The 26,067-nt window shown below is 46.9% G+C and overlaps 3 protein-coding genes across 3 annotated transcripts; 1 reads left to right on the top strand and 2 right to left on the bottom strand.

Moving 5' to 3' along the window:
• Positions 1–78: 78 nt before the first annotated feature.
• tmx2b (thioredoxin-related transmembrane protein 2b) lies at positions 79–4,186 on the top strand. Its single transcript, XM_084687189.1, has 8 exons — positions 79–404; positions 1,008–1,068; positions 1,408–1,521; positions 1,706–1,782; positions 1,867–1,973; positions 2,137–2,202; positions 2,348–2,477; positions 2,597–4,186. The coding sequence occupies exons 1-8, from the start codon at positions 216–218 to the stop codon at positions 2,777–2,779; spliced, it is 927 nt and encodes a 308-aa protein (XP_084543315.1). The 5' UTR covers positions 79–215; the 3' UTR covers positions 2,780–4,186.
• A 422-nt stretch (positions 4,187–4,608) lies between these two features.
• Positions 4,609–16,329, bottom strand: tesk1a (testis associated actin remodelling kinase 1a). The gene is made up of 11 exons (XM_084687936.1): positions 16,151–16,329; positions 15,030–15,612; positions 11,399–11,520; positions 10,125–10,173; positions 9,791–9,937; positions 9,532–9,614; positions 9,189–9,279; positions 8,839–8,922; positions 8,170–8,256; positions 7,961–8,060; positions 4,609–7,730 (listed from the first exon to the last, which is right to left on the bottom strand). The coding sequence occupies exons 2-11, from the start codon at positions 15,207–15,209 to the stop codon at positions 6,670–6,672; spliced, it is 2,004 nt and encodes a 667-aa protein (XP_084544062.1). The 5' UTR covers positions 15,210–15,612; positions 16,151–16,329; the 3' UTR covers positions 4,609–6,669.
• An 899-nt stretch (positions 16,330–17,228) lies between these two features.
• On the bottom strand, positions 17,229–23,373 carry LOC146236839 (fatty-acid amide hydrolase 2-A-like). The gene is made up of 11 exons (XM_084688039.1): positions 22,993–23,373; positions 21,986–22,068; positions 21,709–21,854; positions 21,291–21,500; positions 21,067–21,186; positions 20,781–20,916; positions 20,484–20,601; positions 20,216–20,335; positions 19,935–20,046; positions 18,769–18,957; positions 17,229–18,120 (listed from the first exon to the last, which is right to left on the bottom strand). The coding sequence occupies exons 1-11, from the start codon at positions 23,179–23,181 to the stop codon at positions 17,933–17,935; spliced, it is 1,611 nt and encodes a 536-aa protein (XP_084544165.1). The 5' UTR covers positions 23,182–23,373; the 3' UTR covers positions 17,229–17,932.
• Positions 23,374–26,067: the final 2,694 nt, after the last annotated feature.

Raw genomic sequence — 26,067 nt, 5'->3', positions numbered from 1 at the left:
AATCGCAAAGCAATAGGTATCTTAACTAGCCAATCATTTATATTTGTCCGCGATGACCTCCGCACTTGCTTCCGCCCCTTTAATTCAGGTTGTATGCATTGGCCGACTGAAAATACAGTTAGCGGTCGCACTGTTAGTTCAACATTGCACCACATTGCGAGGACGTCCTCGCATCCCCTTTCTTCTTCTGCGCTTTGATTTGTGTATTTTAGGAAATGGCTTTATTGACCCCTCTCCTCGCATTCCTCTACCACTTGCCGCTAGTGTACAAGTGGCTTCTAAAACCGTATTATGTGTCGTCGCTTTTCATGTCGATAGCTTTCCTAGCAGTCCGCAAGACTCCAGGAATCTGCGATCATCTTTCGACACAACGGGAGGATGGCAATCCTTGTGACTTTGACTGGGTCAGTACCGAAGGGTGTGGAAATGGTTATTAAAACAAACGTAGCAAGTGGGGGGTGGTTAGAGAGATAATGCAAATGGGCCCTGGAATTAGCATTACAAGCTAAAAGCTGACGCAGCCTAGTTAACCAGTATAGTAATAGCTTTAACTGATGGCTACGCTAGCTAGCCAGCTAATGTGTGGTTGCATATGCCATCAACATCCTACTCATGAGTTTAACTCAAGTCTGATGGATGGGAGGACAGTTTTGCCTTGCTCCTGTCAAGATTAGCCATCGGTTTCGGATGTATTTGTGAACGGGTGTTTAGATGGACAGGACAGAACATGGCCGGTGATAGGAGCAGGTGCACACCCATCTGAACGGATGCTAGCCGGGCCAGTGCTATGTCACTGCAGAGCTTAGCGGCCTTGTAGTGGCGAATATACAGCAAGGTAGCCAAATGACGCTAGGTAAGTAAGTAGCAACAGAGAAGGGAGGTTTTATTTTACATGACTGCGTGTTTAGTATAACAGTACTCCCTAGTACGTTTTTACTAGTCTGTGCCTTCAGTTTCATGAAGTGTGTGTGTTTGTCAGTGATGGTTACTGTTTATCTCGTCCTCAGAGAGAGGTGGAGGTCCTCATGTTTCTCAGCGCCATTGTCATGATGAAGAACAGGAGAGCCAGTAAGTAAGGGTTTCGTTCTTAGATGCGACACGCTCCTCTCACAGCTCGTCGTACCACTTTAGCTAGTGTTCATGGAGATTTGAGAGGTTAAACACTCCTGTGTGGTTGTTGGTACACGTCGGAAAGAGTTGTTTTGTAAACAAGGAGTGAAGAGATGGTCCGGGAAAGGTTCTGAGACTGTTTTGTGTTTGTCGTTGACACTTTCTTATCTGTGCTTTTATGGTTGGCCAATGGCCATTGTTCCTTTGTTATTGTTCACATATTATCCTGATACCTATTAATTTCACTCATTTTTTTAAATTCTGTAATACTTTATCTTCACCGTCCTCCCCCCACAGTCACGGTGGAACAGCATGTAGGGAACATCATCCTCTTCAGCAAGGTGGCCAACGTCATCCTCTTCTTCCGACTTGACATCCGTATGGGCCTACTATACCTCACCCTCTGCATCGGTCAGTACACACACACACACACACACACACACACATACCTTAAGGCTTAAGATATCAACTGCAAACACACACACACTGCATCAGTACACACAAGCAATAATACATCACCTGCATTGGCTTGTAACCCCCTCCACACACACACACACACTGACTCAGTGCTCTGGTGTGATTGTGTGTGTTTCAGTTCTCCTGATGACTTGCAAGCCTCCTCTCTACATGGGCCCTGAGTACATCAAATACTTCAGCGATAAAACCATAGAGGTGAGCTCCATACATCCGTCCTCTCCGTGGAGCCTGCGCCAGTGGAACATGCAGCGTAACAATGTGGTGTGTGTGTGTTCGCAGGATGAGTTGGAAAGAGATAACCGTGTGACCTGGATTGTAGAGTTCTTTGCCAACTGGTCTCCTGAGTGCCAGTCCTTTGCTTCTGTCTACGCAGATCTGTCGCTCAAGTAAAACCACACATACACACACAGCATCACAGCTTCCTATTACGAAATGACAGCTAGTTACACAAACCATGAAAAACACACAGTCCTATCTCCCACCAATAAATGAAGCAGTTTGTCCGAGTTTGACCAGGAACTGCAGAGTAAACTCTGGAATTGTTTGCAGGTACAACTGTACCGGGCTGAAGTTTGGCAAGGTGGACATCGGCCGATATGGAGACATTTCTAAGACGTAGGTGTCTGTCGCTCTGTCCGTCTGTCAACCAACTCACCAGTCAGCTAAAACCATATTTTCTTTCCTTCCTCACTGTTATCTCTCTGTCTACCCCACTCCATTTCCCTCCCCTTTATTCCCATGTCCCTCCCCCCTCTCCCAGGTACAAGGTCAGCACCTCCCCCCTGTCCAAGCAGCTGCCCTCTCTGGTGCTCTTCCAGGGGGGCAAGGAAGTAATGAGGCGCCCCCAGGTGGACAAGAAGGGAAGGGCTGTGTCCTGGACCTTCACTGAGGTGAGAGACGAGCACACACTTACGCCCATGTTTATTTATAGTGTGTGGCCAGGTAGATGGAGTGGGCTAGTATCACATGCACACACACAGACACCCTGTAACCCAGCCTGTGTCATCAGGAGAACATCATCCGTGAGTTCAACCTGAACGAGCTGTACCAGAAGTCCAAGAAGCTCTCAAAGAGTAAGGGTGACCATGGCGACAAGCTGAGCGAATCACAGTTCCCGCCTGTCCCCGAGGAGGAGGAGCCAGAGGCAGAGGTCGACGCCCAGGATGAGACAGAGACCAAGAAGGACAAATAGAATTTCTTGGGGCCCTGGGAGAATGCGGTGACATCACAATGGGACTGGGTGGTGTTATGCAAATGCGGAGCGAGGCAGTAGAAGGCGTGTCGTTGCAAGGGAATATCGTTGATTGTGATTTTGTTGTTTTCCTTAATTCTTTTCAATTTTGCAATGGATTTTGAGTTGCAAACCCAGTTTTGATGATTGTTTATGCATTAATATCTTTAATATGTTAATATAAACTAATTTAAATTTTGCTTACTTCCATTAGTTTAAATTACATTGTTTCACTACCAAGTAACTGGAGCCTCAAAGCTCCACTTTGCACTTCTACACCGAAACCATTCCTTTATTTAAAACAAAAATATTCAGCTTACTTGCCCTGTCAGGTAAACAATATCATGTGCACCCATCGCCATATTACATGTGTAGATGTAATGGACCAATGGCAGGCTTTGTCACAGTGGCACGTCATGCCAGTCAATCTGAGTCACCTTTAAGTGCAACATGCTTATCTATTGGTAGACAAATGTGTCATGTTACCTACCTCCATTGATGATGATGATGATTAAGACAATTAAGATGGTTTTCTGCTGTGTGTTTTTTGTGTGAACAAGTTCTAAAGACACATTTCACCCAAGAACAGTTTCTTAAATGTTCTAGTGTAGTCTCTGCTCTGGGCGCTACTGTGTTCTACTGTATGTCTGTTCCACTGGCTGCATGTCTGTTCCGACATGCCTCCTATCATCTTTATCATCTAGTCACACGATCGTTGTTTGTTTAGGTCCTTACAGCACCGGAAGGAAGATGAGGGATGGAAGGAGAGCGGTAGAGGGAGGGAGAGATGCTAGGTGATACATTCCACATCAATTAAACGTCCATTTTGTTTCAATCAAGTGCTTCTCTCTGAATATGGTCTCTTCCTTCCTCTGCTCCATATCTCTGTCTCTCCTCCTGGTTCAGTGACTTTCCTCTGCTTCGTGAGCTCAACAATGTGACTTATCCAGAGTTTCTTATTTTATAAAACCTGTTATGTTTTTGTAAACCAGTAACTTTTAACACTTTTTATTATTTCTTTCCATGCTGTTTTACAGTGTGTCATTTGGTGTTGTGGAACATATTTCTTTTCCATTCACGTTTGAATTTCTTCCTCTTGAAGAATCTGGCTGGACTGAATGGATCAGAGGTTTTGTGGAGCACAGCTATTAAACATGTCGTATCAGATATTCAAGGGGAGAAATATTTTTCATAGAATTCCATGAGAATGTTGGAATCCTGCAGCTCATCTGGAAGTTCTATCCTGAGTGTGAGTCCCTGTGTGTGTATGATATGATCCTGCTGGGAGTGAACCTAGTTGAGTATTTGGTTACTTGGGGATCCAAGTTTTTTCATGCAATAAATAAATGTGCACGTACATTTTGAGAACAGTTTGCGTTTGTAACATGAGCTACAATTGTCCATATCATTTACCCTCAGTCTTACACATGCCATGTTCCTCAGTGTATCACATCTACTGTAGCAAAGTAAAAATCAATCAACAAACAAGTGAATGGAATATGTGATTAATAACAATTGTAAAAAGTTAGGGGTATAGTGTTATATTTACCTATGTGAGTATACCGTCAGGATGCACATAGTAATGGGGGCTAGGGTTCAAATCCCATTTCAGCCACTGAACAAAAAGGCATAAAAAGCTAAATGGTACATGCACACAAAGGAGTAATTGTTTCGAGTGAAACTGTTTCACAATAATAGTTTTTACAGCATTGTTGACCTTACACTGGGTACGTTAGTCTCAAATAAATTATATTTAAAATCTGATCTTTCAATGATGACAGGGGACCAGGTAAAGAGTACATTCAGTTATCTTTATTCAGTGTTGAGGAGCACATTTTCAGATCATATTTAACACAAAATCAGTACAACGGGTTTCATTAAAGCTAGTAGTCTCCCCCCGCGATGAAGACAAACATTACAGCAAATCATAAGTGCAGTTGCGTGTAAGGAGAGAGTTTAAGTAAAAACAGAGTCGTTCATTTAGATGGTCTCAAACTAGTGTTGAGAGACGGTGGGAATAGTGGGGGGCACAACATCAGCCCACAGCAGCAATGTGGGGAGACGACTATCGAAAAGCCAAAGTGAAGTATGAAGTGTCATCTGTTATTGCCAATAGGACAGCTCTCAATTGAAAATGTACCAGTGCCATCTGATTTAAACCAGTATTACTGCACAGTGTTAAAAAAAATAATTGACATAACAACCATCCCTTTACAGCTTTCGTTGAGAGCAAGTACAATTTACTGCCAATACGACAGTTTCTTTATGAGTGAACAGTGCTTTCATGTTTAATTTCATAACGATTTGTCAGAAATAATAAGTATAAGCACCAGTGTCCCAACAAGCAATGTCGACATACAGTACATGAGCAAAGTCCTAAACTCCGGTAACTAAACTAGGATGTTTTATGGACAAGTGGTCCATAGATTATTATTTTTTATTTTTTTACATGGATCTCTATGTTTAACCACATACTGCCCTTTTGAGGTACATTACATTATGGGACACCCTGGCCGCTTCACTGTCATCATGACATCATCAAAACGGGACAGAACATCATAGTTCTTTGGATGGATGCATTTGATGGAAGGATCGTTATAGAGCATGCCGCACTAACGTTATCAATAATAAATAGTGACTTTGCCAGCACAGTGGTGTGCGTTTGGCTGAGTCTCAATCCTGCCGTATGTGCATACTACTAAACCATGGGATGTTAAAGGAGGCAAGCCAGGTTATAAAATACGATTGAGACACAGCCTGTAAACCACAGTGTGGTGGTCTGCCTACTCTGGCTCTCTTCTAGAGGAGGACAAACACACCAAGCTTTTGGGGTGAACATCAGATCTTGTGCACCAGAAGCAGCAGCCCACAAATAGACTTTGGGTTTTACAACGCATCTTTCATGCAACGTGACTTTGTGTTTATATGATTAACTTTTCAGAAAGTTACAGAGAATGTTCATAAGCAGTTACAAAACCCGCCAAAAGGCTCCATCTTAAAACTTGAAAAGGTCCTTGGCTGCTGCATCTGATCCTTGGGTCTACAAGCAACAAGCAGCCTTTCAATCAAAACCATAGGTGCAGCGGATCTTAACAGTGTAAAATACAAAGAAAAAATATTAGATTTTGTACACCTCACAATAAACTTAATCAACTTATTGCACAATCTGTCTTCAGTCACACATAAGTACAGGTAAATGACCAGCAAACCATTATTAACATATCAAAACAGGGCATGAGACAAAATGTCCTTATTAAACGCGCGCACACACACACACGCAGGGTGGAATGATCTGTACAGTAAATAAATAAGCGGGGATAATGCAAGTTACAGACTAAATCAAACACACCCTATAGCATGGTCTCTGAAAGAGGTGGATCTGAGGCAAGATGAACAGGAGAAGCACCTGTTAACTGTCAGTACAAAGAGCACCCGAGATACTGTAGAAAACTAAAAACGTGACCAAAGTAAAAGAAAGTGACTTAGGCTACTTGAGCACTGCAAACATGAAGAGCCAGGACCTCTGGATTGTAGAAACGTGACAAGAAGCTGCTTCTCATTTCCCATCCTGCCCCTCCCAGCACTCCCAGCATTTAACCAGTGTCTAAACAGTCTCATACACCTCTGACAAACACACACACACACACTCACTCGATAGCCTGTAGCACAGCACACAGGATGGTGGCATGTTATACCACTCTTTGACACACCCACACACACACACACGGCTAATCGCTGACTTCAGGTAGTAGTATTCATCCCCTTCTCCCTGCAGCCAATCAGAAGCCTCAGCCCGGTGTCTGTTGTCCATGGGTGCCATAGGTCAGCCAGCCCTCCCAGGGGCGCCCTCTCTATGTCTGAGCCTCGGGCAGAGGCAGGCCGGGCTCACAAGGCGTAGTGGAAGGGGCCAGGCCCTTGACCCCGCGACACAACAGCCCCTTGGTTGCCGAGGCAGCAGAGACCTCACTGCCGTTAAGGTTCCGGAACAATCTACGGGATGGAACGCGACGAGGGGTCGGCCCCGCCCCTCCTGGGCACAAGGAGGGGAAACTCATACCAATCAGACAGCATCCAGGACAGGAAATCACCTCATCCTGCTCGGGGGCGGGACCAACAGGGGGGTCGGGTAGGGGGGAACAGTAGCCGTTAGCCCCTCTCCCCCAACCACCCGGCCGTCCAATCACCACCGGCGAGCCGTTGTTGTTGTCCAACAGAGTTGTTGTTGTCCGTGGCAAAGGGGGTAGGCAAGTAGGTCCGTTGGAAACGGCACGGCCCCAGCCATTGGGTTGTAAGAAAGGGGAGGAGGAGGGCGCAAGGAGTGGCCCGCTTGGACCAGGAAGAGCGCCCTCCAGTATGTCAGGGGACCTACTACAGTCCATAGGCTCCTCTAGACACACACCTTCCTCCTCCTCCTCTTCGAGGCATTCCAGAGACACCATCTCCAGTTCCAGAGGCAGCCCAGAGTCGTCCGCAACATTCGTTCCTCCCCTCCTCTCCTCCTCCGCGTCCTCCTTGCCTCCCTCCTCCACTGCCACGTCCTTCTGCAGCTGGGGGTCTCGCAGCAGGGTGAGGGTGCGGCCCAGCTCGGGGGTGCAAGGCAGGGACTGGCACCTACGGGGGGGTCCCCTCAGTCCCCGGGAGCCTCTGAGGGTGGGGGAGGAGCAGGGGTCCGGGGCGGGAGGGGGCAGGGTGAAAGTCAGCGAGATGACGGACTTGCTGGGGGTGTCATACAGCTTGATGCGCCCCCCATTGAGATCTTGCCGCAAGGAGAAGGGGTTCACGCGAGCCGGCGTCCCCAGCGGAGGCGTTGCTGGGGGCAACATGTCCGACTGGCTCCGCGACAACCGCTGGTCGCCCGTGCGAAAGGGGGAGCTCCGGCGGCGGTAGGGGCTGACGGTGACGGCGACTGGTTCTGAGGGGAGAACATGAGAATTAGAACTACTTTTAGGGAATGGGGAGAACGTTTTGTTTAGTAACGTTAGAGCACGTGTCCCATCATGATAATCGTGCCTCTTGTGGCTCTGTATCACCCCCCCCCCCACCCCTCTCACTGCATCACTCTCCCCCCCACCCCTGTCTCTGTATCACTCCCCCCCAACCCCTCTCTCTGCATCACTTCCTGTTTGGTCTCTGGTCTCTTACCCGATGCCGTGGGTTTCTCCCTCTCCTCCTCCTCCCCTCGGTCCATCCCCTCCAGAGTGACAACGATGTCGGAGAACGAGGGACGCCTCTCTGCACTCATCTGACGGGAGGGAAAGAGAGAGGGATGAAATGGGACGTGTACAGGGAAGAAGGTATTGTCCAAACATGTGTGTTTGTATGTGCGCCCATCTGTGTGTCGTGTCCCCTACATTGCAGCAGGTGACGGCCAGGCTGAGGAAGGGCAAAGGACAGTCACCGATCATGTTCTCGAAGGCGTCCACGTCCAGACCGAAGTCCTGAGGACAAACAACAGCACTGCTTTAGGCATCTCCACCATCATCATCATCATCATCATCATCATCATCACCACCACCACCACAATCATAGTGGATGCAGCAAATACCATACATACATTGTCTGTGTATATATATATATATATATATTTTTTTTTTCTACATGTTCAAATAAACTAAACTACATATACATATACACATATACATATATTCACTATGATTCCAAAAGGAGCGCTCGTCTAACAACTGCGCTCGCAGACAGCGAGCTTGGAGTTACACTGCAGTGATTAAATATTCAGCTGTTTTCCTTGCAGTCTCTGTGTGATTTTTATGTAATCACGGGAGAACTCCAGAAATCTGGGTCAGTGAGCAGAATGAGCTAACTGGAAAATTATTTGTAAAAACTGTGTTAGTAGAAAAGTCAAAGTTCCATTTGTGGTTAGGATTTGGTTTGAGGTTGGTGAAATGGGGTTTCAGGATTATGGGTCAGAATTACGACTAGGGACTATCTGGAGCTAGGGTATTTGCTGTAATATAGACAGGGTTGGGGTTAGGGGGTCAAGGGTCGGAGTTTGTGTTATATACCTCTGTGCGAGGCAGGATGTCCGGGTCGGCTTCTATCCGAGCGATGATCTCACACAGGATGATTCCATATGCAAACACGTCCACCTGGGGTTGGAGGTCACAATCAGCCAATCAAACAACAGCAATAGTCCCCTGCCTTTTTCCATAGTCAGTGTCCAGATGAAAGTTTACCCAGACTTCAGTGGATTACTGTAAAAGTGCACTCTTCCTCCCTATATTCCTCCCTCCTTTCCTGCCTCCCTCTCTTCTTTCGCTCCATCCTTTCTATCCCTCCCTCCTTCCTTCCCTCCTTCTGTCCATCCATACTGGTGTCCTTTCTTGTCCATCTCATCCTTTCCGTTGTCTCCTACCTTGTGGTTGTAGATCTCTCCTCTCAACACCTCGGGAGCCATCCAGTACGGAGAGCCCACCACTGCCAGCGGCTGCTTCTCCACGCCGTCGCTGTGACAACAACACACAGGTCAGTCGCTAAGGCAACAAGACTCAGGTCAGTCACAGTGACAACCACAAACGGTTCAGTCGCTGAGGCAGAAAACACAGGTCAGTTTCTGTAACATCACAGAGGTCAGCCTGTGGTCACTACGCTTAACTACCATGGAGTATGAAGGTCGGGCCACGATGACTGACCACTGTGTGACTACCAGACAGTAGTATACATGCTGACAGTCGTTGATCCCATTGACCTGTACTGACCTGTAGTCTGGGATCTTCTCTGCCAGACCGAAATCCCCCACCACAGCCGTGAACACCCCGCTCTCACAGCGCACCAAGCAGTTCTGGAAGAGGGTTGAGGGAGGAAAGCAGAGGGAATGAAAAGTCAGAGAAGGGCGAAGGAAATGATGGAGGAGAGAGAACAAAGAGTATGGAGAAAAAGGGAGAAGTGAAATGGATCAATAAAATGGTGTCAGGGATATATGGGGGCTTGTGTGCACGAGCGCGTGTGCATCCCTACCTTGGAGGTGAGGTCCCTGTGGAAGATGCCCTTGCTGTGGAGGTACTGCAGGCCCCTGGCAATGTCCAGAGACAGCGCCATCCTCACACCCCACGACAGGTACATGTCACTGTCTAGGAGCTGCTCCAGGTTACCCCCGTTAATGTACTGAAAACACAAACACAGGACCAACACAGGATTAGACACACTATAAGACATGCACAAAAACTAGATTTTCAATACAGATTGAAAATCTAGGTCTTTCATCCTGTTTTTACTACCTTTTTTAAAAACATTTTTAAAGATTTCGCTGTCTGATTCTACTTGTTTACGGTGGACAGCAAATGAACTGTACCTCTGTTAAAGCATGCAGCTGGCCTTCGTGTACACACACTCCCAGAAACCTGGGAGAACAAGATGGTAGAGGAGGGAAAAAAGAGACACACAGATTGGTGAGCATCTCATGACTGTGTGTGTGTGTGTGTGTGTGTGTGTGTGTGTAAGCATGAGAGCGTGTGTGTGTGTGTGTGTGTGTGTGTGTGTGTAAGCATGAGAGCGTGTGTGTGTGTGTGTGTGTGTGTGTGTAAGCATGAGAGCGTGTGTGTGTGTGTGTGTGTGTGTGTAAGCATGAGAGCGTGTGTGTGTGTGTGTGTGTGTGTGTAAGCATGAGAGCGTGTGTGTGTGTGTGTTTGTGTGTGTGTGTGTGTAAGCATGAGAGCGTGTGTGTGTGTGTGTGTGTGTGTGTAAGCATGAGAGCGTGTGTGTGTGTGTGTTTGTGTGTGTAAGCATGAGAGCGTGTGTGTGTGTGTGTGTGTGTGTGTGTGTGTGTAAGCATGAGAGCGTGTGTGTGTGTGTGTGTGTGTGTGTGTAAGCATGAGAGCGTGTGTGTGTGTGTGTGTGTGTAAGCATGAGAGCGTGTGTGTGTGTGTGTTTGTGTGTGTGTGTAAGCATGAGAGCGTGTGTGTGTGTGTGTGTGTGTGTGTGTGTGTAAGCATGAGAGCGTGTGTGTGTGTGTGTGTGTGTGTGTGTAAGCATGAGAGCGTGTGTGTGTGTGTGTGTGTGTGTGTAAGCATGAGAGCGTGTGTGTGTGTGTGTTTGTGTGTGTGTGTGTAAGCATGAGAGCGTGTGTGTGTGTGTGTGTGTGTGGGTGTAAGCATGAGAGCGTGTGTGTGTGTGTGTGTGTGTGTGTAAGCATGAGAGCGTGTGTGTGTGTGTGTTTGTGTGTGTGTGTGTAAGCATGAGAGCGTGTGTGTGTGTGTGTGTGTGTGTGTAAGCATGAGAGCGTGTGTGTGTGTGTGTGTGTGTGTGTGTGTGTGTAAGCATGAGAGCGTGTGTGTGTGTGTGTGTGTGTGTGTAAGCATGAGAGCGTGTGTGTGTGTGTGTTTGTGTGTGTAAGCATGAGAGAGTGTGTGTGTGTGTGTGTGTGTGTGTGTGTGTGTAAGCATGAGAGCGTGTGTGTGTGTGTGTGTGTGTGTGTGTGTGTGTAAGCATGAGAGCGTGTGTGTGTGTGTGTGTGTGTGTGTGTGTGTAAGCATGAGAGCGTGTGTGTGTGTGTGTTTGTGTGTGTAAGCATGAGAGTGTGTGTGTGTGTGTGTGTAAGCATGAGAGCGTGTGTGTGTGAGAGAGGACCTGAGGATGTTGGGGTGGCAGAGTCGGTTCATGAGCTGCACCTCCCTCAGCATGTTGGCCTTATTGCTGGCCAGCGTGTTCATCTTCAGGGCCATCACCTGCCCTGTCATCCTGTGCTGCACCTGCAGGGGGAGACAGAGCACACAGACAGCATTAGGCCATCTGCAGAAACACACTTGTTCAGTACGTGTATGTGTGTGTGTGTGTGTGTGTGTGTGTGTGGTGTGGGGGGGTTATTTGTGGGACAGTGGATGGGGTTCACAGATAAACACTTCCTGTACATATACAGCAGAGCATATTTAATACTTCCTGTACATACAGTAACTGTACAGTAGAGCATGTTTAATCCATAGCAGGGATTAAAGACCTGATTCCTTCTTCATGACAGATGAGTCCAGATGGACTTCCTCTCTAAAACCACGGTTTTATCCACCTTTTACATAATGTTCATAATCATCATTAATATATCCATGTCTGTGGCAGTCTTTATTATGGTTCCCATATTGATTATGGGAACAAGAATATTGGGGAACAAGAACATGAATCCCCATTAATATTCAATATTATATATTCATTAGATCACATTCCCATGAGATTGTTAGAGGGCCGCTTGAAGGAGGGTCACCCCCCAGCTGTGCTCACCTAACAGTCTATTGAGGGAGCAGATTTAACCCAACATGCATGTGGCTTCACATTAAGTCCGGGGATTGAGATGACTCAGGGAGCACAGATGTAGCAGGGCCAGTGGCAGTACTGTAAATGACTGTGCATTTGCATGCAAATAAGAGAGATCGAAAGCGAGAGAGATGGTGAGAAAATCAACAATGCGTCTCTAATCGCATACTTGCTCGTTTTAATTTTAGTACTGTTTAGTACTGTTGCATGCAGTACGTACTGTTGCATGCAGTATCCACACTGGATGTCAGGCAGTGTACCCTGCTGGCAGGAAATGGTGGGCCCATTGACGGGTGGGTGGTTGTTGTTGAAGGAGTCTGGACCTGAGAGAGAGAGTGTGTGTGTGTGTGTGTGTGTGTGTGTGTGTGTATTAATAGCCTTTCAGCACTAATAGGCTTTCCCATCACTCCTCTTGATCTGCACAAATCCAGTATATCGTCAGTGACATCACAGACACGACACACAGTCCCGCTCACACACACACACACACACACTGGGCCACTACAGTATTGGAGTAAGTAGACCACCAACCCCCCGCCCCATCCCCTTCCCCCTCAAACACACACACATTATCGCACACACACACACTCTCACAAAGACACACACGCACAAGTACAGACCATTCCAAACACATCAGTCACCCTCTAACGTTGTAAACTGCCGTCAGACAGGAACAACTCCCACGACTTCTATCACCAGGCCAAACAAGCTTCCTGACTGATGAGCTGTCCTCTAAATCAATAAGACCTGGAGGGTCAATGAGGACACGCAACAACATACAGTGGAGACCGGCCGGCGTCAGACTAAGAAAACCAAACAGACGTATCGGAAATGCCCTGTGATAAGCTTCTTTCAGCACTCTGGTTTCACACGTGTCGCCTGGACAGTCTCCATCAGGACATCGCTCAGCGCTGACTCAGGAAGAAGTGATAATAGCACAATCTTTGGTAGGTCGGGGTACCAATATCGTCCTATCAGAACTTGGACTTGGTTGCGGATGTGTGTGTGTTCTAAGTTGTGCGTGTAGTGCGTGTGCATAGTGTGTCCTATGAAGACATATCTCCAGACACATCTCCTAGGTTGTGGGTGTGTCTACTAGGTTGTTTGATGTGTCTCCTCGGTAACGGATGTGTCTCCTATGTTATGCATATACTGAGTCAAGTGTTGGCCAAGTTATGTGTTGCCAATTATATGTGTTGGGTGTTTCCTGCAGCATGTTGTGTGTGTGTGTGTGTGTGTGTGTGTGTGTGTGTGTGTAGGGTGGGTCTGTGTCCTAGGCATACTAGTTATTGTGTGTAATAGGTCATGTGCGTGTGTTGTAGGCTGTGCATGTGTAATTGGTAGTGTGTGTGTTTTAGGTAGTGTGTTATCTGGCGTGTGCTAGCCCTGTTATCTCCTGTGAACATCTGGAGAGCAAACACAGGGTTAGGCTGGACACTGTTTGACCAGAGCAGAAACAGGCAGGGTCTGTTTAACTAAGTTAGGTGGAGAAGGGAGTTGTAAGCTCAAGGTGTGAGTGTTTCAAGATGACAACAAGGCTGGAATGCTACTTATTAGACTGCAGACAAAGCAGGCTTTTCCCCATCTCCATTTCCCTTTCTCTTTTGAGTGGGCAGCTCTGTTTTATGGTCATGCGTAGGAAGATGAGTGGCTTAATGAGAGAGAGAGAGAGAGAGAGAGAGAGAGAGAGAGAGAGAGAATGAGAGAGAGAGAGAATGAGAGAGAGAATGAGAGAGAGAGAGAATGAGAGAGAATGAGAGAGAGAATGAGAGAGAATGAGAGAGAGAGAGAGAGAATGAGAGAGAGAGAGAGAGTTAGAGAGAGAGAATGAGAGAGAGAGAGAGAGAGAGAGAGAGAGAGAGAGAGAGAGAGAGAGAGAGATGGGGAAAAGGGACTTGGAGATAGACAAGAGGGAGAAAGACAGAGGGAATATGTGTGTGTGTGTGTGTGTGTGTGTGTGCATGTTTGGGTCGGTAACAAGCAATCATGTGTTGACAGGAAAATATAACACCATGGGTAGTTTGCATTTATACTGCAGTCATTGACCTTGTGGCTTGTGGTTTTGAACACACACACACACACATGTGCACACACACACACACACACACACAGGGGACTTAAATCTACTTAACCTAGTCAGTGAGTGCAACCTGTCCTCTTGGTATAATCACACGGTCACCTATGACACACCTGCACATACACAGTCACAGGACACACACACACACACAATTTGAAAAATGCCAACATGGTTGTCAACTGCTCTGAACTTCCTGGGTTGAAACACGTACAAAAACACACAAGCTTTGCCCCTCTCATACGCAGACAGTCCAATGCCTAATCTATCTTGGTGTGTTTATAATAGTACAGACCACTGACTCCTGTGGTGTTCGGCCTCAAGCACATTTACTTAATGGGATAGAGCCTCACACCAGGGATCCTGGGTCTGGGACTGCTACAGGGGTGTGTGGAGGGGGGTGTGTGTGTGAGAGAGAGTGTGTGTTTGTGTGTGTGGAGGGGGGGGAGGGTTGGTGTATGTGGGGGCTTGTATATTCATGTGTATCTGTGTGAAGTTAAGGGGGGGGGTTTGGTATGGCTTTGTGGATGTAAGTGTATTTGTGCGTGTAAGCCTTGCGATGGGTCAACTAAAGATCGGGTTAACTAAGGATGTCCCAGGCTTTATGTGAGGCTGTGAGGGCAGGTTATGAACCTCAGGTCAGCAGGACCTGGTGGATCTAAGGTGTTCTGTGAGAGTGTTCTCATCTTGAATTCCAGATCCATGCTAACATTTGGCATGTTACAAACTCTGCCTTTAAAGTTTTCATAAACACTCGGGTGATGGATCCTATACTCTTAATGTGCATTAGTGAGGGCACATTTAATCATAGCCCTAAAGACCAAGTTGTTGATAACTAGTCAACTGCAGGTCACTGAGAATCACAAAAATCTATACTGTTACCTTGAACACCTCCGAGAAGAAGCCTGAGCCTATCTTCTCGCAGAAGAAATCGTCGATGCGCGCGAGGCTGGACACAGCGCTCCGCAGGGCCCGGTATGATGATGGCCGGATCCGGTTCGGCGCGTGAACGCCATGCAGAGGGATGTCCGCCGCCTCCGGGTCGCCGTTTTCGTGGTCCATGATTACGACACTTTCGGTCGGTGACACGGACACGTTTACATCGCAGTCCGGGAGCGCACGGCTCCCATTGCCGAGGTTTTACTAAGGCCCTTCTCTCCCTTTCGCGAGGATATTAATCGGTTAGCGTACCCCCAGAGTAGGATGTCAAGACACAGTTCATCCACAATTCAAATAGAACGTATTAAATCCTTCGTCCCTTCCGTCATGCGGAATCCTGCGTCTGGGACGTGAAGAGGCTTGGCTCACTCCGTCATCCCGCTGCTCAACGAGTGATGCTGCGCCGAACGGTACCGCCGTCGTTACGGTGACGGAATAGGGAGGCGGAGGGGGGCGTGCAGCCAGCCGGTGCCTGTTAGTCCTATGAGGCCTCCGCACTGGAGGAAGGCAAGGCAGAGCTGTCAGACTGGGAAGAAGGAAGTCCGGTTAGAAGCACAGCGCGATACAGTGGTCCATCCTTCACATGCTCTTTCTAAAGCGTTTTTGTTTGTGTGGGATGTGGGAAAAGATTTCAGTTTAAGACCAAAAAAAACCCCATTCAAATTAAACAGCCGTATTACAATCCGATAGGGCCTACATTAAACGCATGCTACACTGTAGAACTGCTACTTAACCACAACCTACATCTGATTCGGTCACTAAAGAGGCACCTTGCTGTGCTAAGCCGTGCCCTCGCCTCGTATTAGCCACACTGTCGAAGAGGCTCCGTAAACGCCGTAAACGTAAATTCTAGCAAAGTCAATGGGTCTAAATTACAGACTGATTGGTGAGTTATTGCACTAATTGCTTGAATAGCCTTGACCATTACATTTTAAATGCTTCTCTTGCACGTCGGTCGGCTGGTTTCACTATACCGTTATTTACCAAGGGGGTAGAATATAGGCATAAATCGCGGGGGGTGACAGCTATCATGGCTGTGTAGACGAAGGCTATTCGACGCTTACCTTTTTTAAGAGGCAGTGTGAATGTCCTTCATAGACATGAGCGATATCCTTCTCCTCCTTTCAAAAACAACAACAGAATTATAAACCGTTACAATCTTGTCGAACTGAGGTAAATCCGCCGTGGAGATCTCGTTCGTTTAAATCTCTACCGGTCGGATCCCCGGTTCTCTAGCCTGGAGTAACTGCTGGTGATTTATAGGCTACATCTGATTGGTCGAGGTATTGGCCGAGCCTACGCGACGAACGTGGGTCGCAGTTTCCCAAGGCTGTCTAGAATCAGATTTACCCTCTGCCAATCTGAACTCATAGCATTGCTGGGTGAAACACAAAACCGCTCCCAGATCAGTGTTTACAGACGCTACATCCCTACTTTAACGTCAGGCGGAAATGGGTGTGCGATTAAAAACATGTTTTCATGATGCTTCAATTTTAAGACACACTTTTACTGACGCTTGCAAAAATTAGCAAAAATGTAGGTCTATAAGATAAATATGTCATGTTTTGGCCCAAAGCAAAGCTGTGTATTTATTTGACAAACTAAAATTTGCCAACTGTTTTAAATTGGCTGAACATAATTACTGTCACTGTTACACTGTCAGGCTACTAATATGTGTGTGACTATTTATTTAATCATCTGTCCTAATTATTGTTTATTGTTTAGCTGCCAGTGAGATGTGTGAATGACGTGGACAGTTCTGATTCCGTTTCGCTCACTGATCGTTAGACAGACAAGTGACATCATTATTTCACTTCAAGCCGCAACATCCAAAACATTAAATCTAGAATGACTCACAGCAGGGCCAAACGCGTGTAAATCTTATATCTGCCGCAATGTTTCTCTGTCTTTGTGAAAATACAATGACCTCACTGTTCCTAATTGAGAATGATGAAGTTTATTCCAGATGTGTGTAATATTCGTGATGAAGGCTACTTTAAAATTGTGTCGCCCTCTTGTGGTATCTCTTAGTTTTAGAGAATCAAGGTGATGGATGACTCAATTGACAACCAAAACTGGATTAGTTTTAGTTTTTAACAGTGTCTTTAACTGCAGGAAATTTCAACACACTATTAAAAAACATTGTATATATTGTGCAATTTATTTAACATTAGATTGTTCTGTATATTATAATACTTATATACTGTTACATTATAGTGTTCATTAGTTAAACTATGTAACATTCTAAAATATATCACAATAACAGCGGTGTCTAAAATCATCATTCGCGTATGTTACAGTAGATAAATCAAAGTGCAGTCACACAACAGCAGCATATCACCCATTGTCAAAAAAGCCTGACCTTAAAAATGCGCTTCCAAAAAAGTAAGACATTCGTTAAACTTCTCCTTCCAGAATGTTTCTAGCTCCTCTTCAGTTTAGAGCAGACAGAACTACTGAAAACCACAATAGAAATCACACTACAGACTGGACATCAGTTATCCTTTAGACAGGAGGAGGAGAGAAAAGACAGCAGAGCCTCTTTGGACACGTATAGGACACTTAGTGGTGGACTTGTAGACAAGGGGAGGAGATGAGGAAAATTAGGGCGGAGGGCGGGAGGAGAAGATTGTGTGCAAATAGGCTTGTGTATGTTTCAAACTTTTTATCACGTTTTTGTCTGTCTGTTTGCATTTATAGTTTCCTCCTGATATCAGTGTCTGCTATGTGTACGTATATTCGACATATGCTTAGGATATGGGTATATATATATGTGTGTGTGTGTGAGACACAGCTCTTTGTGCTCAGGATGTGTGTGTGCGTGTGTGTGTAGATGTTTGTGTGTCTCAGGCGGACGGCGATGCCTCTGCCGGGTCCCTCCAGCCCCCGAAAGCCTGCTCCAGGTAGACAGCCATGGCCAGGCCCAGGTGATCCTGCATCTTCCCCATCACCAGCTGCACCCCCAGGGGGAGGCCCTCTGTGCTCAGCCCCAGCGGGCACTGGGTCACAGGCAGACCCAGGATGTTAAAGATGCCTGGGGAAAGGAAGATAGACACAGAGTCGGAGGGAGACAGAGAAGGGAAGATAGACAGAGAGGGAGAGAAGATAGAGGAAGAGACAGAGAGAGAGATTGAGAGGGATGCATGTATAGAGTGACAGCAATGGAGGTAGGGAGAAAGAGGAACGAGGAAGAGAAGGAGAAATGTCACACGCACATTTATGTTAATGTCTCTGTAATCGTGCCTTCCCTGACCTGTGTATGAGTTGCAGTTGAATATAGCCTAGCACTGCTATTGTAGCTAAGCAAGATGAATGAGAAGTTACAGCTGAACATAGCCCTAGCACTGCTACTGATTTGTCCAGTATAGTACTATAGTGAAGTACTTCACTGAACTTCACTTAGTTTAGAATAGGTTTTTAGGGTTACCAATAGGTTATTATGTGTATTTAAGGTTTAGTATATTGTATTTTTATATTTATTTGTATATTTAGGAGTATGTCTATGTTTACTTATTTAAGCTTAGCATAGATGTAATTTAAGTTCTGTGTACTTATATGTTATGTTATGCCAGGTGCTTGCGTTGTCTTGTCTTAAGAATTTCAGTGCCCAGTCTGACCTTGTGTTGTTCTGTGCGTCTGACAATAAAAGACTTGAACTTGAACAGTGTGACCATTCCCAGACCTGTGTAGGAGAAGTTGAAGGGAGTGAAGAGAGGATGGTGGTGCCGGGGGGCCAGGTGGGGGTGAGAGGGGTAGAGCAGCACCCCATCAGTCCCCAGCAGCTCCTCCAAGTCCTTCTGGAGAGACTCTCTCTGCTGCAGGATGAACTGGCTGGGCTGGGTGGGCTGGAACATCTCCACGGTAGCCAGACCTGTGCCGGGGGGGGGGATGAGGTGAGGAGAGGTGGAGATGAGGGGAGGGGCACAGGTGGAGGTAAGGGGGTGGTGATGAGGGAGAGGTGGAGGTATGGTAGTTGTGGAGATGAGGGGAGGGGCACAGGTGGAGGTAAGGGGTTGGTGGTGAGGGAGCGGTGGAGGTGAGGGGTGATGAAGGGGTGGATAAGGAGAGAGGAGATTGGGGACAGGAGGGAGATATAATGCATGGGGTGGGGGGGGGGGTGGATGAGAATAGAGGAGTTAAGATTATAGGATTAGAGTGAGACAGGGGCAAGGGTTAGGGTTAAGGGTTGTCTCTAGCAGGGTTAGGGTATGTGTGTGAGACAGAAACCCTTTTTAAACAGAGATCCTGCAATATTCCCATAAAGTTTACATTCAACCAAACGAAGGTGGCATAATGCCACCCAGTGTGTGATTGCAGAAACCCCTTCCAGTTCAACAATGACCCCCCCCCCCATTCTCTGTGCTTACCTTTTATACAAAACAGGCTGTGTAAAATGGGCAGCCACTAGGGCAGCCATTCCCAACCTTTTCCACTTCGCAGCAACAGAATACTGTGAATTTAAGTTTTCTTTCTTTTTTTGAAAGATCAGTATACATACAAACTGTATACAAACAATTAACGATAACATATGCTACGGGGGCGAGAATTGAAGTGGGCGTATGCAAGTTAACGCTGAAATGTCAGAGTTGGGCTCCCGTCAACATGCCAAGCGTAACTACTGCCATTTCGGTCATGATGAATTAAAGGCAAAATGTTTAATAATTATTTACCAACAGTATATATAAATATTTGGATATTTATTCATTTATTCATTTTTCATATTTTTGTTTTAATTGGTTTGGCAGCCCACCTGCATTACCCTCGTGGACCTCTAGTGGGCCATAGACAACAGGTTGGGAATTGCTGGACTAGGGTTTAGTGTGTTCTCTATCTCTCATTCACACGTACCGATAGCTGCCATGGTGTGTTTGGAGAACCCCAGGATCCACTTAGCCATCTCCCAGACAGGCCACACCCTCTTCCCTTGATTGGCCATCAACTCTGCAAACATGATGGGCAGCTGGGAAGAGGAGCAGGGCTGAGGTCAGTACACACACACACACAAACACACACACACACACCAACACACATGTAGATCAACATGCCCACAAAAACAACAAACACACACACATAACCACGGCCGGGCATTACCTCAACGAGATAACACACACTTAAAACACCCCACCCACCTTCCCGTCTTTCCCAGGAGCAGCCATCATGGCTCCCCAGATCTGGAAGGAGTATTTGAGCTGAGGAATCTTCAGCTGCTCAACTTTGACTCCCAGGTCCGCCTCCAGACGTTCCACCACCTGGGGAACACACCACAGAACGCTATCAACACACACTGTGCCTCTCAATACAGCATGCTGTCAACACACACAAACACACTTTCTTTAAGTGTCCCTAGAACTCTTTAGATGTCTTTATGTCTCTGTCTTGGTTCTCTTTCCTCCTCACCCTGTTCTGAGCCTGGATCAGCTGAGGGTCGACAGGAGACACCAGCGGAGATCCTCCATCGTGAGGAACCGAGAAGAACCGCAGCTTCTTCAGATCCACCTCTGAGGAGAGGTTCAACCTGGAGGTGGAGAGGAAGAGAGAGATGGCGTGGGTGGGGAGGAACAAAGGGTAAGAGCAATAGGAAAGGATGGATAGTGGACAGAGAGAGACAAAATTGTCTAGCTGTGGATCCTGTTGTATCAGTGCTGCTCTGTGGTTCGCTAGCTATTCTCAAGATATCGTTTTGTTGTTGTTTACCTGTCGGCATTGAGGCCCGCCATGACCCGGAGCATGGGCAGTAGGTCCTGGGCGTAACGACACATGGGGCCCGTACACAGGAACCCAGGCTGCAGCCCCGAAGCTGGCGGGAACTGGCCCTCATTGCTCACTACGCCTGCACACACACACAGGCACATACACGCAGGAATACACACACATGAAGGCAAACACGTGTACACACACACACACAGACCACATTACTTACTACACCTCCACACACGCGTGCCCCACCACGTCACAGCTCGTCGTGTGTCCACAGACTCACCTGGTGTGGGTTTGTGTCCAAAGATGCCGTTGAAGAAGGCGGGCATGCGGATGCTGCCCCCCACGTCCGACCCCACCCCGATCACTGACCCCCCTCCCCCCAGGATACTGCCCTCCCCTCCTGAGAGGAGAGGTGGGAGAGGAATATGGTTACTATTCACTGAACTGTATGCAGACTGTACTGTATCGAATGTCATGGGCTGGACTCTACTCTGAGTGACTTACCAGAGCTTCCTCCGGGTATCCTCTCTAGGGCATAGGGGTTGTTGGTGACCCCGTACAGGCGGTTGTGGGACTCTAGCCACATGCACAGCTCGCTGCAGTTGGTCACGCCCAGAGGTATGGCCCCCGCGCGCTTCAGCAACGCCACAGGGGGGGCGTCTGACCCCGAGACCATGCCCCTCCTCGACACCAGCCCCGTAGAGTTGGGCATGCCTGAGGGGTGTGTGTGTGTGTGTGTGGTGGGGGGAGAGAGAGTTAGAGAGAGATAAGACAGAGACAAGAGAGACCAAAAGGAGAGGAGATACAAATAAGGAACACTGTACAGAGGCAGAGAGGATAGAGTGAGGGAGAGAGGAGTGTCGAGAAAGGGATGGGGGAGGAGAAAGGAGACGGGAGGAGAGATAGACATGTAGAGCAGTACCCTGCAGAGTGAAGGCTTCTTTGACTGTAAAGGGTACGCCCAAGAGGGGCAGTTTATCCTCTAGCACCTCCTCGCCGGCACCTCCTCCTGTCTCCTCATCCACCAGCCTGTCCACCTGTGCAGCCTCCTGCAGGGCCTGGGAGAACCTGAGGAGGGGACACAAACACACACACACCTATGTTCTATTTTGTTCTCTCTCTCTGGTGAAACACAAAGTATCCTTTTCACTACTTCTCAAGCCCACCCCCTTATCTCACTCACCCCCTCCTTCGCTCACCTGTCCTTGACCATGGCGTTGATGAGAGGGTTGATCTCCTGGATGCGGTCAATGTATGCCTGGACCACCTCCACACTGCTCACCTAGAACCAGGACACACACAGGCTACACGTCGCTACAGATCTTCAACTACACAAGGTAGACATTACTATCCAATACTATTTAACTACAGATGGTAGTCAGGGAGTCATGGGAGTCAGATGAGCTGATGAGTCAGGCTGAGCGGTGAGGGAGTCGGGCTAGTAATCAGAAGGTTGCTGGATCGATTCCCCGCCGTGCCAAGTGACGTTGTGTCCTTGGGCAAGGCACTTAACCCTACTTGCCTCGGGGGGAATGTCCCTGTACTTACTGTAAGTCGCTCTGGATAAGAGCGTCTGCTAAATGACTAAATGTAAAATGTAGATGGTACCATCTTTATTTGGTATTCTTGTGTTAGATGCGCAAGCGATACATAGTACATTTATTCACTCAGTGCACTGTAATTATTACATTGACCCAAATGGAATAAGAAACACTGGTTCTTGTTGTATGTGACCTTTATACAGCTTTGCTAAATGTGAACCAGATATGGCCCCAGGCCACCCATTGTTCCTAGTTTATATCCTCTCACACACAGTAAGGGGTTGAGCTAAGCAGTCCATTCAAAAGCTCTTACACTGACCCTTTATAATAATATCCCTAATACCAGACCTACTGGTCTGTTTCAGAACGCGGACACTCACAGTATAACCATTTAGTGACATAGAAATTAGGAGGTGTATGAGGTTATTAGAGTGGTCTGAAATAATTCATGGACTACAATTCCCATAATTCACTGGGCTACGATCGAATCACCTTCCAGACGGATCTCTTCCCTAAACAAAGCGATAATGTGATACCTTTCTGTGAACATATATCATAAATGTAATTATCAATGTGTTTGTACTTTTAGAGTGATGGTTTGTGAAATCAAACGCTTTGGCCATATTATCCAGATAGGCGTTTAGACTTTATCGAAGTTCACTCGCCTCTCTCCGTCGTATCATCTGAGCGAGCCGCATCGCAGGGACCCTCAAAAGTGGGTTCGTGATTGGTGGGAGTCTCTTAGAGCCGTCCGGTCCCCCCCGCGGGGCGAAAAGCTGGAAAAAGGCGAACAGCATCCTAACAACCCCGCGCAGCACCCAGGACAGGAACCGTTCAAACCGGGTCAGCGCCATTGTACAGGACAGTCTATTTCAACATCAGCCTTTTCACTGTACAGCCGCAATTCGTGCACCTACCGGAGCAGTTTCTGCTCCCGGCATGCAATGGGGTGCATTGATGATCAGGTTCACCTCTGTCCCCGTTGTATTATGCAGCTATAGGGAGAGGCTATGTGGCCTTTCGACTACAATGATGTCACAGATGTGAATAGCTGTTTTCAAAGCACAAATTATTTAAAAATTGACATAATTTTGTCTGTATATGTCTTCATGCACTTAAGTAGTGTATGTAGTGTCAAAAGTTAGGCTAAACAAAATCCCTCAAACCGCTATATTTCGCTATCTCAAATTACAAAACTTACGGTGACGCGCATACTATTGCGTACGAAACACTATATCTGCAATACTATCTTTTCAACACAAGAGGACACCAACGGTCCGGAAATCAGTAACTACTTTCACCGTTTATCTAAAGACAATGACAAGAGACTCCCAATAGCCTACCTGCCCAAGTTTTAAACCATTGAATACGCATTCATTTATCGAATCATAAACAACCGAATACTTCTGTAGCTTTACACGGTGAAGGTGACATTCAGAATGAGATGGTAAGATGTCGGAGGGCAAGCAGGCAAACAGTATGAATTTGTCACAGAACCTGTTCATCAACTCCTTCAGCCAAATGTTCATTTGCTTGTAACTCTGTAATGTTTCAATAGGCGTAGTACACACTCACCAGTCATGACCAAGCTACCATGGCACTGTTGAGGCTCTACTGCCGCTGATCCATGACCATGCCACAACACAGGGGGTATGGTTGCCAACTGAAATGAAGGATTGGGCTCTTCTTAACCCTGGGATAAGCTAGCCTTGATCCTATCCTGAAAAACGGCCTCTGTCTGGGAGGTTTATCTTGATTGCTGTTGTGGTCTTTCCTGCCCCACAGAGGGCCCTGAATAATAACAACAACACTGTTTGCATTCAGCTGACACTTTTGTCAACGACAAACGCGACGTCAAAGGGGTGTAAACCTGCAACCTCTTTGATCTGCTTACAAATGCTCTACCACTGACTTCACCGCAGACATCCACATTTTAAACTCTACTGCGAGTACCGAGTGTCTTTGTGACTCTGTGTTCTCCAATGACACATTAGAACTTGCGCTGATGGATGCGAACCCCCCAGGATCGCAACTTGCGCTGATGGAAGCGAACCCCCCAGGATCGCACTGGACGCAGTTCAATGCCTCGTTTTCCACTCCCACAGAGTACAACAACCACATGCAAACTAGGATTGTGACCACTCTCGCCACACTCAACACTCTTTTCACTGTCTCTCTCTCCCTCCCTTCGCTCCCTCTCTCTGTCTCCCTCTCATTGTCTCTTTCTCTCTCCCCTGCCTTCGCTCTCTACGCCTAACCGTGTCAACCTCATCACTTGTTGCCTCTCACATACACATAAACAAGGTGTATCTGGCTCACACCTCCCCTAGTGTGTTTGATTTTATGATTGGGTTTCAGAAAGTCCCCGCCGTGTGGGTTGGCGAGGCAGATGTCTCGGTCAGCTTTGTGGGGACGTGAGTGTGTTTGTGTGGAGAGGGGAGGGGCAGAGACTGGGTGGACTTATCCCCACAACCCCTGCTGTCGCTTTAATCCCTAACTAGGGTGGGTGTGTGTGTGTGTGTTGAAAAAGAGAGATAAAGTGTGTGTGTGTGTGTGTTTGTGTGTGTGTGTATGTGGATGCATGCCAGCACAGTCTGAGCAAACACAAAGACATAGTGGACATTCAAGGAAACCCAGCCTGTACACGCACGCACGCTCGCACACACACATACAGTGTTATTAAAACGTGTCAGTTGTAACCTACAAGTGATGCTATATAGCTTCATCTAAGATCAGTGTTGACTTTCATACACGATCCTGGTTATCATATTGAAAGAACATGTAACAACCACTGGCAGGTCTAATGACAGAAAGTATGTTCCCATTGGCTCTGACTGCGTGATTGACACAAGAAGCCATCTAATCGGGCGACACAAGGGTTCTGCTAGCAAAGAGGCTCGTGGACATCTGAGTTCGGGCGGCTAGCGTTTGGTGCTGAAACTGAAGATATTATTGGCTTCGTACCATTCTACCCACCAACCTGGCGACATTAGATAATTTATTTTTTAATCTATTGGATTATACTTCTTTACGCACTCTGTACGAATGTACCGAAACTGTCGTCTGATCCTAACGGACATACCTTTTTTACAGGAGCTAACGTTACAGTACTTGTTATCTATTTGCTAGGCGTATGCCGAGTAGCCAAGGAAAATGCTGCTAACGCTAACATGCTAGTAGCATGCTATCCTTTTGCCGTGAAAAGACCCCACACACCAAATGAGCTTCGTATGGAGATTAAAACGGGGTTCTAGACACTACAGCAGTTATAAAGGGACGTCATTTGGACTTTCAGCGTCTAAATAAACGTTTAACTCACACACGGATCCATTGTTAAACGTTTTCCAGGTAACGTTACAGTATATTAGCTTGTAAATTCAAGACTGACAAAAAATGAAATGGTTCGTTGTACTGTATATGCCGCTATCTAGGTGGGATGGTAATCTAGCTGTCAAGCCAGTTAACCAGCTTGCATGCTAGCTGTCATACATCACCACCACATTCAACGTTTAATAGCTGGCAAGCTTGCTTTTCGGTGTTTTAGACAAGCACCCGTCAGAATGGAATATTTCAGTACGTTTAACATTTAGTTTACCAGCTGCTAGCTTATACAGAGCCTCTCTCTCTGTGTCTCTCTCCTTCTGTCTCCACCTCTATCTCTTTATATATATAAATATAGAGAGTGATGTTTATTGACAAATTGCACAAACTAATATTCCCAGGGCCGTTTGACACACCGG

The sequence above is a fragment of the Hypomesus nipponensis genome, chromosome 22 (assembly GCF_054491055.1).
Source record: "Hypomesus nipponensis isolate SF chromosome 22, ASM5449105v1, whole genome shotgun sequence".
NCBI classification, from domain to species: domain Eukaryota; kingdom Metazoa; phylum Chordata; class Actinopteri; order Osmeriformes; family Osmeridae; genus Hypomesus; species Hypomesus nipponensis.
The sequence above is the reverse complement of the archived record's forward strand: the minus strand, read 5'-3'. Positions and strand labels throughout refer to the sequence as shown.

Coding starts and splice junctions, on each gene's coding strand:
- tmx2b (XM_084687189.1), top strand. CDS start 216: ATGGCTTTATTGACCCCTCTCCTCGCATTCCTCTACCACTTGCCGCTA. Junction 1,974..2,136: donor TACGCAGATCTGTCGCTCAA/GTAAAACCACAC, acceptor AATTGTTTGCAG/GTACAACTGTACCGGGCTGA. Junction 2,478..2,596: donor TGTCCTGGACCTTCACTGAG/GTGAGAGACGAG, acceptor CTGTGTCATCAG/GAGAACATCATCCGTGAGTT.
- tesk1a (XM_084687936.1), bottom strand. CDS start 15,209: ATGGACCACGAAAACGGCGACCCGGAGGCGGCGGACATCCCTCTGCAT. Junction 9,938..10,124: donor AGCTGCATGCTTTAACAGAG/GTACAGTTCATT, acceptor TTGTGTTTTCAG/TACATTAACGGGGGTAACCT. Junction 9,280..9,531: donor GAGAAGATCCCAGACTACAG/GTCAGTACAGGT, acceptor TTGTTGTCACAG/CGACGGCGTGGAGAAGCAGC.
- LOC146236839 (XM_084688039.1), bottom strand. CDS start 23,181: ATGGCGCTGACCCGGTTTGAACGGTTCCTGTCCTGGGTGCTGCGCGGG. Junction 21,187..21,290: donor GATACCCGGAGGAAGCTCTG/GTAAGTCACTCA, acceptor CTCTCCTCTCAG/GAGGGGAGGGCAGTATCCTG. Junction 18,121..18,768: donor CTTCAACTTCTCCTACACAG/GTCTGGGAATGG, acceptor TCCTTTCCCCAG/GCATCTTTAACATCCTGGGT.